This window comes from Salvia splendens, chromosome 3, assembly GCF_004379255.2.
Source record: "Salvia splendens isolate huo1 chromosome 3, SspV2, whole genome shotgun sequence".
Lineage (NCBI taxonomy): Eukaryota > Viridiplantae > Streptophyta > Magnoliopsida > Lamiales > Lamiaceae > Salvia > Salvia splendens.
Genome location: NC_056034.1, coordinates 4,799,182 through 4,816,331, shown reverse-complemented (window position 1 = coordinate 4,816,331; position 17,150 = coordinate 4,799,182). Strand labels below are relative to the sequence as shown.

Sequence of the window (17,150 nt, the reverse complement as noted above, 5' to 3'; positions counted from 1 at the left end):
TGTTTATCGATGCATATATATATAGCATCTCTTGTTTTCTGAATATTACATGTACCAAAAAAATGTGGTTTGCTATAAAAATTGGAGTATCATTCGTGCTCCAAGTTTGCCCCTCTATGACACGGCCTTTGTCCCCTAAAATTGGCCCTCTTAGATATGACAATGATTCTGAATAAAAGTGATTAGAAAAAATTAGTAATATAGTAAGTTGTAGGAGTACTTTTTTATATAATCCTAATATTTTAGTTTTAATGAATAGAATGAATTAATGTAATGTAATGTAAGATTCATTATTCAAAATAGTCAATAAAATGAGAGGAGTATAAAATTTGAGAGATATTCTAAAATAGAAAAATGTGACAAATTTTAAGAGATATAATAGTGTTTTTTCATCTCTTTTACTTTATTGCTCTTTTAATTTAATACATTTCACATTTTTTCCTTAATCTTGGTGCCGGAATGAAATACATTCACTACTATGGAACAAATAGAGTAAAAATTTACTAAAAATAGATAGAGAATAATTTTGATAGACCTCCTAAATTTTATCAGTGTAGTACTTATTTCAATGAAACAACGCCCAAATAAATGATTTTGCATACAAATGGAATCATTGCTAAAATTAAAATTTCAGGTATAATAATTTGTTAAATAGAATTTAATTAAATTTCATAATTTAAAAATTATCTGAATAACTAACTATTGAAGAATAAATTATTTAACCCTAAATTATTATGATTAGTTTATTTTTCTTGACATGCAGAGGCAGCAACGAAAAAGACTACCTCCTTTAAGTCAAGCAAAATGGAAAATTGGAACCATGGAATTGATGTGTGTATGAAGGCTGAAAGTTCAACGAAAAAGACTACCTCCTTTAATGGCATTCATAATATCTCAAAAATTTCAGCCATATTCTAATCTTCAACTGTCACGTTATAGGCGGGAACCACATGAACGTCTCTCCTCAAAAATTTATATCCATACAATTTTGCTATAAATTAAAAAATTTATTAAATTCTCCTTTAAAATGCCTCTTCTCAATACTTTAAAATTTATTTATAATACTAATAGTAATTATAGATTTGGGGACACAACATACATATTAACTGAGTCATTTTATACGTGTAACTCATAATTATATAGTATAGTTATATTTTAAGATAAATTTTCTCTAATAATTAAAATACAAAGTGAAAAGTTAGTAGTCACGGATATGAATTACATATTTTATTACTTAAAAATACAAAGTGAAAAGTTAGAAATGACGGATATGAATTTTATAGTATGCTTACCAACTGTTATATGTTGCTTTTACTTGTCTTTTTAACTGCTACATTTACCAATTAAAACCTGTGTTTTTGCTATAAAAATATTCAGAAATAATGATCATCAAATATGGTACTATAAGAGCATGCGTAAGAGCATCGGTAACGCTAGGGGCCGGGCCGCAAATCGCGAGTCCCGGCCCGTCCCATGCGTTACACGGAGGCGAGTCACGGCCCAGGCCGCTCCCAGGGCCGCGTTCCCGGCCTGGTGAGCATCCCGCGGCCCGGCCCGGCCTAGGGTTACACGGTGCGGGACGGGCCGCAAACCCCCAAAATGTATTTTTTTTTTATTTTTTTGTCCATTTATACCCATTTCTTCAATATTCTTCCACCAATTTCTCCATTTCTATCCTCTAAATTATTTCAATATTTTTTCTAGGACGTGTAATTTTTATTTTTTAGGATTTAATATTTTTTTTTTAGGATTTGTAATTTTTTTTCTCTAGGATTTGTATTTTTTTTCTAGGATTTGTAATTTTCTTTTTTCGACTGAACAATGTATTTTCCCGGTTTGAATTGTTCAACGTATTGCATTTACGAATAAAATAGGTTGAAGTTGTGAATAGTGTCATTTATTAGTTGCGGCCCGGGCCGCAACCTGCAGGGTTACAGCAGTTGGGGCCTGGGCCGCAACTGTAGAGGAAAGATGACGTGGAGGGGACTTGGGGCCGGAAATGGGGACGGGGTTAATGATGCCCTAACGCTTGGGGCCGGGCCGCAAATTGCGAGTCCCGGCCCGTCCCATGCATTACACGGAAGTGCGGCACGGCTCAGGACCGTCCCGGTGACGCGTGACCGGCCTGGGGAGCGTCCCGCGTCCCGGCCCGGGACGGGGTTGCACGGTGACGGGCCGCAAGTCCCGCGTCCCGGCCCAGCATTACACGGTCTTCGGGCCGGGACGCAAATCCAATTTTGTTTTTTTTTTTAAATTCGATGTCTATAAATACGAGCTTGCGTTCCATCCATTTCAATCCCGCGTTCCATTTCAATACTCTATTATACCCTTTGTATTTTCGGCGTCAATGGATTGGTTCAACAGCGATCAACGTGAGATGGAGGAGTTCGTTAACTCGAACAATTGGTACATACCGTCATCGCAACCATCGCAGACACAGCCTAGTCCGGGAGTCGGTAGCAACGGCGACATTACATCGCCGGTCAACACCGACGAGTTCGAGGTCAGTGAGATGGAGCCCGCTCAAGAGCGGGGAAAGGAGAAGGTCGGGGAGGAGGATGGGCCGAAGAAGTACACTCCGCCCGAGACAATGTGGCTTGCGAGGAACTACATCGACGTCTCCGAGGATCCTATCATCGGCAACCAGCAGACCGGCAAGGCTTTTTGGGAGCGGATTGCGCAGAAATATAACGCTGGCCGTCCGGAAGGGTCGAGCGAGCGTAGCTACGTGAAGCTGCGCAAGCATTGGGGCCGGGTCCAGGCGGATATGAGCAAGTGGAACGGAAAGTGGGCCAACGTAGTCCGTATGTGGCCGAGCGGGCACAGCGAGGCGGACCTCGTCGAGAAGGCAAAGGAAGCGTTCTTCACTGACGGGAAGAAGACCTTCAAGTACTTCGAAGTTTGGAAGCTCGTCGAGAAGAGCCCGAAGTACACCAGCGGTGCTGAGCCAGCGGCAACTGGGGCGGCGAAGAGAACCAAAGTTTCCGCCTCCGGAAACTACTCTTCGAGCGAAGGAGGTCCGGCGATCGACCTCAACGTGACGGACGACGATGTCTTCTACTCCTCTCCTAGCATTCAGAGCCGCCCGACAGGAACAAAGGCGGCCAAGAGGAAAGCAAAGGGGAAGGCAGCTGCGAGCAACTCCGCTATGGTGCCACCGCCGACCAATCCGTCTCTGGATAAGATGTCCGACACTTTGTCGGAGATGAATATTACATGGCGGATGAGCCAGCTGACGGAGTTGACAGCGAGGGATACATCGAAGATGTCGGACGAGGAGCTCGAGTTGCACCGTGAGATGATCGCCTACCTTCGCGCCCAAATGAAGAAGTAGTAGTCGTGGCCCGGGTTTCTTGTATTTTAAATTTGCTTCGTCTAGTAATGTAATGTTAATTTCGAATGAACAATGCATTTTCCCGGTTTCAATTGTTCAACGAATTGCGTTTTCGAGTTAAATAGGTTGGAGTTGTGAATAGTGTCATTTATTAGTTGCGGCCCGAGTTGCGGCCTGCAGGGTTACAGCAGTTGGGGCCTGGGCCGCAACTGTAGAGGAATGATGACGTGGAGGGGACTTGGGGCCGGAAATGGGGACGGGGTTACTGATGCCCTAAAACACAGCAAGAGATGTTATGGAACAAATATCAATTCTTGTGCTAAATTTGTTTACAGATATTTCTATGTTTTTTTATTTTTTCTTTAAATTAACTATTTTTAAATAAAGTAATGATTAAAATGTTTTATATCTTGTCTATGATCTACACACAATATTTTTTTAAACATTGATTAGAACTTTCAAGGAAACTGACTGTTCTATTCTTTAAATCATGTAACTTGTCAAATTATTTGATTTTCTGCATTTGAATATTGAACTTTGGCTTTTATCTTCCAACAAAGACCTCCATAAGTCAAGTATAATTGGAACCATAAAATTGAAGTGTATAAGGTTGAAAGGTTCGATACCTTGACTAATAGAGTATAAAATATCAGTATAAAAAAAACCATATTGGTGTCATTTTCTATGTCTAAATTTAGTAACGGGTCTACTCATGTCAACATATTAGTACTACGGATATGAATTGTTTTATGCTCATGATCTATATTGTTGAAAAGATTGAATTTTAAAGCACACTTGACATGTTTTTCTATTATTACTAGTATTTTGATAAAAATAATATTAAGATATTGGAGTTTTCTTTAGTTGATTAGACAGTTATTTTAAGAACTTTGTAGTATAACTAACGGGAATATTATTCACTAAAAACCTTTTTATACATATATTGAGGCCAGCCCATGACTAGTAGGCAAAATCTAAGGCCCAATACCAAGACATTAAAATAAACCTCACTACATGTTTGTCTAATTCATTTTTCAATGATTAAACTCGATTTTGAGCAAAGAGAACACATATCAAATTAGTCAGCTCTAAATCAAATTTTTAACAGGACAATATCTCAATGCTTTAATCAATCATATGATCTTGGAAATCAGTTAGCTTGGAAAATTTTGTTGTCATGTTGATTTCAATATATAAAACATTTTACTGGTAAAAACATTGATCATTCCATTTTCTTCCTCTGCTCCATAGGTCAGGTCTAGTTAGATAGTAAAACAAAGGGAAAGAAGAAATTATATCTCATCTCAAGTAAGATGACCCATTTTTAGGTGACACAAGATTTTATGCAGTTTATTTTGTGTGTTAGGTGAAGAGTATAAAATATTACTAAGAGAGAGTAAAGAAAGTAGAGATAAATGAATTTCTATTTTTAGTAATGGGACATCTTGGGTAGGACAAACTAAAAAGAAAAGTGGGTTACGGAGGGAGAATTTTTTCAATAAACAAATACTTCATCCGTCACACAAGAATATGCATTCTTTTCTTTTTAGTCCGTCCCACAAGAATATGCACTTTACAATTTTGGAAACTCTTTTATCTCTAATGAGGTGAAACTCATTCCTCACTAACAATACCTTAATTACTTTTTCCTTCTACCTCCCTCTTAATTTACCAATTTTGCATTAAAACTCGTGCTAAATCCAAAGTATATATTTTTTTGGAGACTGAAGGAGTGCAGGTATAGACAAAAGATTCAAAAAAGGTAGTATTTGCCACCCATGTATGCTTTAGGAAATATTCCTCCTCTCTGTAAAGCTCTGAAGCCCACCAAGATTTGTGTTGTGTGTATCCGCATGGATCAGTGCAGATGGTATTCAACTTTCGTCATTTATTTTTACTTTTATTTTTAAAAAATTATGAGTACATATTTAGATTTGCTAAATACACATAAATACCTATAAACAAAAGATAAAACTAGAACAAGAAGATATATAGATTTACGACATACCTAGTGCAAGATAGTAGTACTACAATTTTTAAGTAAAACAAACATTAATCCTTGATGATAGTAAAAGTTTCATTAGATACTTTCATCTCATTCTTGCCCTAGACCCCTACAATTACAAATAATGCAAAAAAAAAAAAGAGAAACGAATTCTTATATGGAAAGAAAAATGAAAAGAGATAATCCTATTGAGCTAAGGCTAAGTTCAACATTCTTGCTAAGAACTAAGCTAAGAAATCTGACAAGTAATATGAAAGGGAAGTGCAAAAATGACAGAATTAGATCATTATCTGATCTGTGCGTCTCCTACTGCAACACCTCATTTATTCTGAGTCGGATTGGAAGCGCTTGGAGGCCGTTTCCTCAGGCCGTTTTCCATTGCTTTCTCCGGCTCCAGCGTGGATCCACTCGACTTGGCTTTGGTCACGAATAGTGAATTTGAAGAGAGTAACAGCTTTCTCCACTGTGGTTTTGCATTGGCTACATGCACAGCAGAGGCAGAGAGGAGTAAAGGCAAGAGCATCAAGAATAGAAATACAAGTTTTGTTGTGTGATTGTTACTCTTACTCATCTTTTATCAAGAAAACTGGAATAGGGATAGGTGGAAATGACAAAAGGCTGAGAATGGTAGTAGTTTATAGTGTGAGCATTTGCCCATTTCTTGTAGCTAGCTGAGCTCGTGCTTTAGCCAGACAGAAACATGTGTTGTTTATAAAATATTCGAATAAATATTGAGGCTGATTTCCAGGCTACCAGATTGAGTCATGTGCAGCTAACAACACATTCCTATTACATTTTCTTCTCTTTTTTATACTAGTGCAAGTGAACACACATTATTTGGGTTCAACTACATGTAACTTCTTAGTGATAAACAAAACAGGGTTCCACATATTCCAACCATCCATGGATGCACAATCAACTAAAACTCAATTATGCCAAACAAAAATATAACAGTTGATCCGATCCAACCAGAGGAAACGCATAAATTTCAGCAGTCCGTTTATTGGGACCATATTATTATCAAAGATGGGAAAAAAAATGCTAACCCTTTTCAGTATGTTGCGGTTCATTCATGACCATCCGAGGATACCGATGTTTTGTCTCTCCATGTAATATCAGTATAGCCAAATATTTTTGTGAAACATGAAACCAATTGCTCATGAATGACTTGTTCAGAAGGAAGCTTCTGCCCCAGCCCCACCTCCTTTTGCAAAGAAGTGACTTCTTTATCCGGTATCCCGCATGGCACAATGTGTTTGAAGTAGTTCAAGTCGGGATCGATGTTGAAAGCCAAACCATGGGATGTAACTCCAGAAGATATGCGAACCCCAATCGCCCCAATCTTTCTCCGGCCAACCCAAACCCCCGTCTCACCCGTTTCTCCAGCACGAGCTTTAACGCCATATAGAGAAGCCAACTCAATCATTGTTGACTCAAGATTCTCCACGTATTTTCTGGCCCCTATGCCAATATCTCTCAAGGAGATAATAGGGTACAAAATGGCCTGATGAGGACCATGAAATGTAGCGTCGCCTCCTCTTTCAGTATAGTGAAGCTCTGCTCCCATTGCTTTGAGCTCAGCCTCGGAAACCAATACATTGTGAACAGTCCGCCGTTTGCCAAGAGTGAATGTGGGTGGATGCTGTAGAGACAACGAGGTGTCTTTGATCTTGTGTGTTTTTCTATCAGATGCCAATTTCTCTTGCAGCTTAAGTGCCTCCAAATAATTGACAGCACCCATCTTCCATATCTCAATGCTTCTAGGACCTCTCATTTCCTAAATAATCAAAATGCTCAATAGATATCATATTCATCCAAGAGTATGTATACTTGAAATATCATAATCAGGTATTATGTTGGTTTATAGCAATTTCGGGAAGATTGTGTATTTGGACTTAAAAAGACAAAAGGCATCAAAGTCATAAGAAACTGAATACAGTAACAAAACAATTTTTTACTCAATTTAGTTGAAGTAAGAAAACAAAAGCCTATGAGTCTGTTAAAAAAAAAGAAACATGGTATTTACATTATTTTGCTCCCATGTTCAGCATAAGCAGCCTTCCATGTATAATAACCTTCCAACTGTATCTTACAAGAGACGAGTAGTTAAAAAATATGTTGGTGTTTAAGCAAGAAATTATATCAACCACCTTATCTGCATGTTCACCATTTCATCCAGAATTAGAGATATATGTATGTGGCTTTAAAAAAATGCATATATAACTTGCATCTACCCACTCCACACATTCAACCTTGGATGCCTACCTCAATATCTGGATCATTAACGCATCCACACAATATATAATCTAAATCAATAGATTCAAATTTAAATTGATAAAACAGAATTAATTATAAAAAAATATGCTAAAAATAAACTGACTGTTATCTATATTCCACAAAAGATTCGATAATCTGTAAACAATGGAAGTTTGAAAATGTATGAATCTGTGAAGCTCAGCTTCTGAAGCGGAAGAAATTTATCAAATTTGTAAAAAGTAAAAGTTTATTTTGAAAATTTTCGGAAAAGGAAGACCAAATAATATGAATATAAATGAGAAATGTAACTCACCTTAAATTAGATGATGTTTCTTCAGCAGCGACGGAACCACATAGGGCGCCAGTGGGGGCTTGGCAGGCACCAGACCCCGACCACCCTTATACGGCCTTCCTCCGACCAGTCTCCGCCCCAAAGCAGCCCTGCACTCCAACCGTCCAGAATCCACACTCCACAGCCGCAGCGCCACTGAGACAACTTGGGCTTATTAGTTTTGGCCCAGATATTTTATTGTTGGGCTTTTGTTTTTTGTCTTTTTGGGCTATGATAAAACTAATGTTATTGCCTAATAGCATCTCTAAGGGGAGAAGATATATAAAAAAGGTATATTATGTATTATATATTTACCTTCTTAAAAAGTGAAATATATCCTTTTAAAAAGTAACTTGTAAAGGAAAAATGTATATAGAAAGGTAAATTATTTTTTAAAAATAAAATAAGGGATATTGGCATCTAATATCCTGGAACTTTCAAAAAATTAGATTTTTCCCACGAACTTTAAAATTGACAAATAATATCACGAATTTTACCTCGAATTTGTTATTTCCCACCATTGAGAAAAATCCGGCTATATTAATAGGTTGAAGAACAAATTTGGAGGGTGTGCTTCAAGAAAAACTATTCCCAAAGATTGAAAATCTTGAAATTCTCGAAGTTGTTGTCGAGAATTTACGGGAAAAAAATATGTATCATGATATTATTTGCCGGAATTTTTTCATTGATGGGAAATAACAAACTCGAGGTAAAGTTCATGATATTATTTGTCAATTTTAAATTTCGTGGGAAAACCCAACTTTTTGAAAGTTCCATGTTATTAGGTGCCAATATCCCATAAAATAATTATACAAAATGCATTAAAAAACATAAAGTGTAATACATTCTCAAATACCTCTCCCTTTGGATAAGGGTTTTTTATGAAAAGAAGACAAATATGGTAGTTATAAGATTTTACCTCTTCATTAATGGGGAGGTAAAGATATCTCTTTAAAATGAGAAAATGTATAATGTCTTCTCAAATACCTCTCATTTTAGATAATGATCTTATAAAAAAAGGTAAATATGGTAGTTATATTAGTTTACACCTCCCCTCGGAGATGCTCTAAGCACAAAGCACAGTTGTCGTGTGTCCGTATCAGGAAATGTATTTCACTATTTGATAGAATTGTAAAATTAATTTTATTTGCAATAACAGCGTAGTGCAGTGTGTCTCATGTTTTTTAATATATTTTATTTGCCTCAATGCCTATTAATTTAATTGGTATTTGGATTTGGACCACTTGGTAGTTGAATTAGAATTAATATAAAATTATCTGTACTTTGCAAGTAATACTAGTAGTTAGTAAAATTATTAGTGTATGAAATAATATATTCCAACACTAAGAAATCTTGTTGTTATTGATTATAGTTATGCATCGGAATTTTATTGTAGGAATTATTCAACTGCAAGTGCTTCAATGAAACTTGTTAAAACATAGTAATATTTACGCAATAGAATGAGAGATAGAATGAATGAATGCTATCTTAGTAGTAGTAGTATATATTGAGTATTGATAGAGAGTTTTTCAAAGAAATTGAAAATGAGATTATTCTTCAGCGATTTCGAAGTGTGTTGTAAAAGTTGAACATGCATTACATGTAAATATAAATATTTTAATATTTATTTTAATAAATTTCATTCCCGACTTATATAATTTTCTGGTTCTGTCACTGTTCTTCCACGATTTTTTTGGTTAAATAGTGCAAACAACAATTACGCTTCAATTGAATGTTGTATAGTATACTGCATTTTATATATCAGAAATGTAAATTTACTGCCTACAAAGTTCAGTAAGTAATTCAGCTGTATTTTGCAATGAGATAAAAAAAAAGTTATTTATTCAATAAGATAAATAAATCAGATGTATTTTCCTTTTTTATTTTGGATACATAACGGGCCCTGAAAAACAAATATTATTGGCTAATTTATTATCAAACAAAATTGGCCGGAGTTTTAATTTACATATCGGCACGGATGGAAAATTTAGTTTCTTACTTTTATCCGTTCGCACTAATCGGATGCGTACAATATAAATCGCGCTAGAGTCTAGAGATCTCATTTACTTTTAATTTATTTAAGATCTTTTTTTACTTTTTTTATATTATTTCTTTCTCATTTAATCTTTCTCAAATGAAAATTTGTACATTTCTATTTATTCTTATTTTACTCTTTTATGCCCATTGTTCTCTCATCCTCTCGTTTGATCTCTCTTAGCATTTATGTGTTTTAAAATAAAAATAATTTTAGATATATGAATAATTTGTTTTATAATCTAAAATATATTTATTCATATGGATTTTATATATTTTAATTTTATATTATAACTTTAGATGAAAGAAATATGTCTATATAGTTCAAATTTGATAAAATAAAACTAAAATTTCGTATGCAATGCTACATTTTAATTTATTTCGCACTAAAATATACTATATGTATTTGAAATTACAAAAAATATAAAAAGTTAATATAAATCAATTAAACGATAAAATTTACATATTCCCCAAAAATTAATAAAATAAGAATAAATTTATTATTCGAAGCATATATCTAATTATTGATAAGTTGACTTTTTAGGATAAAATAAGATTATTAATTAAAGAGAGAGAAGTAAGACAATAAAGAAGAGAGATGAAAATAAATAAAAATGGTCAAAATTGTTGCAGAAGCTGAAAAGAGGGAAATGAGAAAGAAATCATTTAAAACGTAAAAGAGTATCTTACATCTTAAATGAATTAAAATTTTAATTCAGATAATTCTAATGCAATTCATTTTCAAAATTTGAAGTTTAGAGTAATGATTTTATTTATTAGGGTAATTGTGTGTTTGTTTTGGAGGGAAAATGAGAAGCCAAAACCGTGAAAACATCACACGTCGCACGTGGCACTTTTCTCGATACATTCATTTAGCAGACTCTTCATATTCTACCATACGCTACAGCCAAACACGGAACACACCAAGAGAGCAAGGGCAATGGGGAAGGAGGAGGAGGAGGACAAAAGTAGGACCATTCGTTCATGCTACCGTGAAATCGAAAACCGCATCAAGGGTACATATATTTCCAAGTTTAAACCTTTAATACTTCATCATTTATCGTTTCATTCTACTACCTTGTTTCATTTATTTGCAGAGAAGAAAGATGAAATAGCAAATGCGACATCGAATAAGTTCGTCTCCATAATGAACCAAGTAGAAATCATCCATACAGAAGGTACTTTTACAGTTTTACTCACTTTCACTAAAGTCTAATGTTTTTATAAAGTAGTGAAGCAATGTTGCACTCTTACAATTTTACCTTCTCCGAGCTATCGCTATCAGGGTGCGTGTATGTGCTGAAGTTCTAGCTTTTTAATGTTCATCAATTATTTACGACCGTGATAATTTTTGCTTGAAATGGCAATCCACTAATGTATAAATTATAATGTGCAGTAACAAAGCCGCGAGAGCAGGTAGCTGATGCAGAGACCTTGTTAGGGCTGACCAACATATTAATGGACTCTGTTAGGTCAAATACTGCAGTATGTGCTACCCCACCGGAATTTGTTTCTTGCTTGATCAAACAATTCGGGCTGCTGAAAAGGCATAAAGTGCTCTCAGATAACTCTTATACTGTCTCGTGGCTAGATATTGGCTCTTGCGTTTCTCCTATTTTCATGAGTGGTTCCGGCTGCCGGACAATGTAAGTCAAATATATTTCATCTTCATAAAGACATGAAAAAATTATTTGTAAATATCAAAGTGTATGCACATGTTGCTTTAGGAACGGACCTATGCTAACTGTGCTCAAGCAACGGAAGCCAGTTGTTCGTGCAAAGCGAGCCAGATCATTGAAGAGAACGCATCCAGAAGAGGTCGGATTGATGAGTTTTCATTGTTCAGCCATTCTGCATTGATGATTACTCCATATCTTAGTATTTGAAAAATATAGCATGTGACAAGCTCCTGTTTCAACATTATTGCTTGTATATGAAGCTTTCATTTCAGTGTTATGCACAATTATCTGACTAGTTCTTGTATTTCTGCAACAGTTCAAGATTGCTGTAGATTTGATGTCAGACACTGATCGAAACATTCATGTGATGTTTGAGGTATTGAAGAGAAGGAAAAAAGTTCGAGTTGAAACCCTCATCTTAAACAGGGATTCATTTTCACAGACTATTGAGAACTTGTTTGCAATGGCGTTCTTAGTAAAAGACGGTAGAGTTCATATATATGTAAACGATACTGGTGCTAGAGTCGTTGGTTAGTAACCATCTTGCTCATGCAAAACTTTTTAGCTATATTTTGCCATTTATATCTCTTACTATTAATTCGTTGCAGCTCCAAGAAATGGTCCAAGCGCAGAAGAAATCAGGACTGGAGTAGCTACAAACCACCAATTCATATTCAGACTTGACTTCAATGACTGGGAGGTAAACATTGTCACTGAACTTGATCAAATATTTGTTTTCGTCGTTAAACATTCACCATCTCTGAAACTGCAGGAGATGAAGGAATACGTGCCATACGAAAAAGAAGTGATGCCACAAAGGTATGCATTTGACATCAGTTCATGTTCTGCTAAATCGATTGATGAAGATGGTATCGGCATACCAGAAGGGATTCCAATTGATACCCAGACCCAGTTTGTTTGCACGGTTTAGAAGCATTCAAGCAACCATATATGGCCATACCATGCTGTGATCATCACTTGCAAATTGAAGATTTTGCTGCCAGCAACTTTTGTCATGTATTTAGTATTTTTTGTCTCAACTCTCAAGTGGTGAATTATGTACATAGCCTCTGGCCTGATGTTGAAATTGCTTGCTAATATTAGGTTGATTGGTGCGAAGTGTGTATTTATTTTAAGTGTGTATTTATTTTCTCAGTGAAATATTTCAAACCAATTAAAATTTGCGTGCCATGTCTTGTGTGGCAAATTTATCTGGGATGAAGATTATGACTAAATAAATTGACGATTCTAGTAATTTGAAATGACATTGACTTGTTTTGATGATACGAGTGAATAAAGAGAGAGAAACAAAACGTCATTGATTTGTACAATACGAGAAGCTGGATTAGTATACTGTATTTTTTTTGTTATTGACACTTAATATATAATACGATCGTTTGAGATATTTTTCATAAAATGTAATTAGTTTGGGATTTATGTTATTAGCACTTTATAATAGGAGTATGATAGTTTGAGATATTTATTATAAAATGGAATTAGTTTGGGATTTAAAAAATTCATATTTACACATTTAGAATAATGCATCAGTTAGTGTGACTTTTTCAAATTTATGCACTCGAACCCCTTGGGACTTGCAATTTACTTATAAGTGTATTCTAATTTGTCCCACTCATTGACAATTTATTTTGCTCTGCTAATATTAATTGGGTAGCATACATATATCAGTATATAATTCAACAAACTTATAGAGGTCAACTGGCTAAATTAATGTGTTCATATCGTTGCCCGACTTTATTGTTTTGCTTTTGGACAGTTGATTTCGCCGATTTGAAGTGACGAAATTAAGATTAACTATAGAGATTTTGCGAAATTGGTATGCCTAGTTTAATTGATCCAATTTTTTACTAAGTTTTAACGTTGCTTAATCAATAAAATTAAAGTATTATGCCATCAAAATTCAAAAGTGTCATAGTTTAGAAATAAATGTTTTATAAAGTTTTAGAAATAAGAAAATGAATCTTGATCCCCTTAATCAACATTTCCAAAAAGATAATATTGGTTATAACCAAATTACATGGATCAATCATACGTAAATATAGCATGTAGAGAGGTGATATAAAATCGCTATAGAAAAAATTCACACTTTTTTTACTATATAATAATGTTACAGTATATTTTTATTAAGTAAACATGCCATATTATGCTGGATCTAAAATTATGTTATATATAAAGCATATAATTAAGTCTAGATTGCATGATTTGATCATACAACTTTTACATATAAATTGAAACTAACAATTATAAACTTTTAATTAAATTGATATTATCTTAATTTGATCATTTACAGAACCTAAAATGTGAAAGAAATTAAGTGGATATAATTTCAAGTTTGTAGTTGTGTTTTGTAATCAAGAAATCGAGTGCAATGTTGTTGGATTTTGGAACTATCTTAAAATCCATAAATAGATTAGTATGATAATTAAATAATCATCGCTTTTGTGAGTATGAGCAAACTCACACATTTATTGCAGAAGAAAGCATACACATTTATGAACAGCCATGAATTTACTTTACACATTTATGAACAGCCATGAATTTACTTTACACATTTATTTGGAAATGACAGGTCAGACTCATTCTCTTCTCTCTAAATAGTGAGGGCTCGATCCTCAATTCTATTGTATCTTCTGCAAATATTTTGTGACCACAGTTGCAGCTGTCTCCATTGGAAGGAAGAGCTCATTATCCCCACATCATTTAGGTTTAATACATGTGAGTCTATCTCTGTGTGTGTGTTATGTTCATATATATGTTCCTAGAGTTCTTTCATGTGTGTGTGTGTGTGTGTGTGTGGAGAGAGGTGCTTATATTTCTTCTGTTTTAAAGTTCTTTTTTGTAGTTTATTTGGAAAGATAAATTAATTAATGGATGTGAATATCAACATTAGTGTTGGTGCAATCTTAGATTGTCATCATGGATCTTGTTTCATGATCAATCTGAAATAAATCGATACATATAGTTAAAAGGATTAAAATTAGTAATGTTGTTCTTAAGCATATATCAAGAAGGTAATTTATATTTATTTTGATTCACTTATATGCTTATTGATTGATCTAAAAGACTAATCACATCTCATGTTTAATTTCTTATCCATATATTTTTTTGTCGATTATATGTTATTTTGTCTCTACCGTTGAATACACATATATATTCGCTGTCGTATATGGAGATGTTTATATTTGTCGCGATGTATACATCACATAGCATCTTTCAAGAGTGGGATTTATGTTTATTTTGATCCACTTATATGCTTATTGATCTAAAAAAGTAATTACAGTTCATATATATATGTACTTTTCATAGCATAATTTGGCACAAGCGAATCATTGAAGTCATCATATATATCATGTTTGATTTCTTATTCATAGATTTTTTTGTCGATTAGTATATGTTATTTTGTCTTTACCGTTGAATACACATATATATTCGTTGCCGTATATATAGATGTTTATATTTGTCGCGATGTATACGTCACATAGCATCTTTCAAGAGTGAGATTTATGTTTATTTTGATTCACTTACCTGCTTATAGATCTAAAAAAGTGAGTAATTATTACATTTCATATATACATGTATTATACATAACATAAATTCGGCACAGACATTGAAGTAATCATATATATCTTGTTTAATTTCTCACCCATACTTTTTTTTGTCGATTATATGTTGTTTGTCTTTACCATTGAACACACTTTTACTGTTTTACATGTATTCGTAGTATATGGAGAGGTTTATCACATGTATACTTTTTTGTAGGCGTTCTGCCACTTCTTGATCACATTTTCGCAAGTCTTTTTCTCCTTAAATTAATTTTTTGGAATTAGGTAATTAGTTTATTCTACAACACAGATACTTTGAAATTTCATAGTCATCCTTCATACACTCAACTAGTAATTATCATTTTAGTAATTTCATATGCTGTGCACAGTAGTAGTATACGATATATAGATAAAATGTGCACTCTACTTCCTTTTTGTTTCATGGTTTAATAATTGTATACATTATCTTAACTGCAGATAATGGATAAACGCAATGGGAACTCGCACTCGAAAAATGATGAATTTAAGGAGATCGATCTTACCTTAAAATTGGGACCATCGGATTACTATATCGAGAATCAAGATGAACAAAATAACGATGATATGGTACTAATTTTTACTCCCTTTCCGCACTAACTGAATATTTGTTCTATATTATACATATTGGTACCTCAGCAAAATAAATTTGAGGCCGACCATCTCTATAATCAAATTTGTTAATTTATTTTAAAATATTGTCAAATACGCAAAGTGTCTCAATTGTATGAAAACTTTATTTCTGGCATGTTTGTCTGAGCTTCCAATACCTTCTAAGCTTTCCAAAATAAATTCTTTAACCTCATACATATTTTTTAAGAGAATAATTTAATCATAATTTATTATTTTCTATATATATATATACATACTACTCCATATACTTTCAATTTGATGGGTCTTTTATATTTTCTCCTCCAACTTAGTAATTATCTTTACAAATTATATTGAGCTATTACATCTTCCTAGTTCCCATCAATGTGAAGTAACAAAATAAGGTTAACTTATGTTGATTGTGGTAAGCGGATTTCATGTGGACAGGGAAACTGGAATGCACCATATAATAGTTCTTCATCGTCATCAGTAGTTGTAGGAGTTGCACCTTCAACCTACAACTACTTTGCTCATAAGGGTTCTGTCCCTCACAATACTATAACCACTTCTACCCATAAAAGACATATGGTAGATGATGATAAAGCTTGCAAAGTCTGTGGCTCTCAGAGCACTCCTCTTTGGAGGAAAGGTCCTGATGGTCCACAGGTCAGTTTTTTTTCTAATTTTAAGTTTTCTTTTTTAAATTTATATTAGTTGCACGTTTTTGCACCAACTTAAGATTTCAGTTTTTATCAGTTTTGATTTATTGTATTTCTGAAATCATTATTGCAGACACTGTGCAATGCTTGTGGGCTGCGACACCTACGAACGGTGAAAAAGGGTGCAGGAGATCACTGAAAGAAGTGAAGATGATTTGTGAGCTCTGAGTTTTAATTTGGGAGACTTTTGCTCCACAAATAGTTTTTTTATTTGAGCTCTCGATTTGTTCACAACATTTACATTTACATTTACATTTACATTTCTGGAATGTAATGAAGTTTTAATTTTCGAAATAACTACCAATTGAAATTGAGGTAAATCTACCTTGTCTGTCAGAAGCTTTTTTCACAATAGGCGCCTGTCCGGCCGCCGAGCGGAACGAAGGTCGCGACGGCGCCTATTGTGAAATAGCCGTCACGCGGAGGTCCGAGGGCGCCGAGATGACAGGCATGGCCGAGTGCGGCTCGGTGCACGCACGGTGTCTATTGTGCGCCGTGCGTGTACCGAGCAACCACCGAGCAGTTTTTATTTCAACTTTATATATACAACTCTTGCACTTTATTTTATTCACGCTATGCATACACGACTCAGAACATGTTTTCAA

General features: G+C 34.4%; 2 protein-coding genes across 3 annotated transcripts; one reads left to right on the top strand and one right to left on the bottom strand.

Annotated features, from left to right (window-relative positions):
• Positions 1–5,393: 5,393 nt before the first annotated feature.
• LOC121793644 (octanoyltransferase LIP2, mitochondrial-like) lies at positions 5,394–8,063 on the bottom strand. 2 transcript variants are annotated; one of them, XM_042191683.1, is made up of 4 exons: positions 7,909–8,063; positions 7,366–7,421; positions 6,386–7,116; positions 5,394–5,819 (listed from the first exon to the last, which is right to left on the bottom strand). In XM_042191683.1, the coding sequence occupies exon 3, from the start codon at positions 7,111–7,113 to the stop codon at positions 6,406–6,408; it is 708 nt and encodes a 235-aa protein (XP_042047617.1). In that variant the 5' UTR covers positions 7,114–7,116; positions 7,366–7,421; positions 7,909–8,063; the 3' UTR covers positions 5,394–5,819; positions 6,386–6,405. The 2 variants fall into 2 exon arrangements, with proteins under 2 accessions (XP_042047617.1, XP_042047616.1); XM_042191682.1 differs by lacking the exon at positions 7,366–7,421.
• A 2,837-nt stretch (positions 8,064–10,900) lies between these two features.
• Positions 10,901–12,819, top strand: LOC121795758 (non-structural maintenance of chromosomes element 4 homolog A-like). Its single transcript, XM_042194351.1, has 7 exons — positions 10,901–10,976; positions 11,058–11,138; positions 11,357–11,606; positions 11,667–11,778; positions 11,956–12,169; positions 12,248–12,339; positions 12,412–12,819. Exons 1-7 carry the CDS (start codon positions 10,901–10,903, stop codon positions 12,568–12,570), a joined length of 984 nt encoding a protein of 327 aa, XP_042050285.1. The 3' UTR covers positions 12,571–12,819.
• Positions 12,820–17,150: the final 4,331 nt, after the last annotated feature.

Coding starts and splice junctions, on each gene's coding strand:
- LOC121793644 (XM_042191683.1), bottom strand. CDS start 7,113: ATGAGAGGTCCTAGAAGCATTGAGATATGGAAGATGGGTGCTGTCAAT.
- LOC121795758 (XM_042194351.1), top strand. CDS start 10,901: ATGGGGAAGGAGGAGGAGGAGGACAAAAGTAGGACCATTCGTTCATGC. Junction 11,607..11,666: donor GGTTCCGGCTGCCGGACAAT/GTAAGTCAAATA, acceptor TAAATATCAAAG/TGTATGCACATGTTGCTTTA. Junction 11,779..11,955: donor AGAGAACGCATCCAGAAGAG/GTCGGATTGATG, acceptor TTTCTGCAACAG/TTCAAGATTGCTGTAGATTT.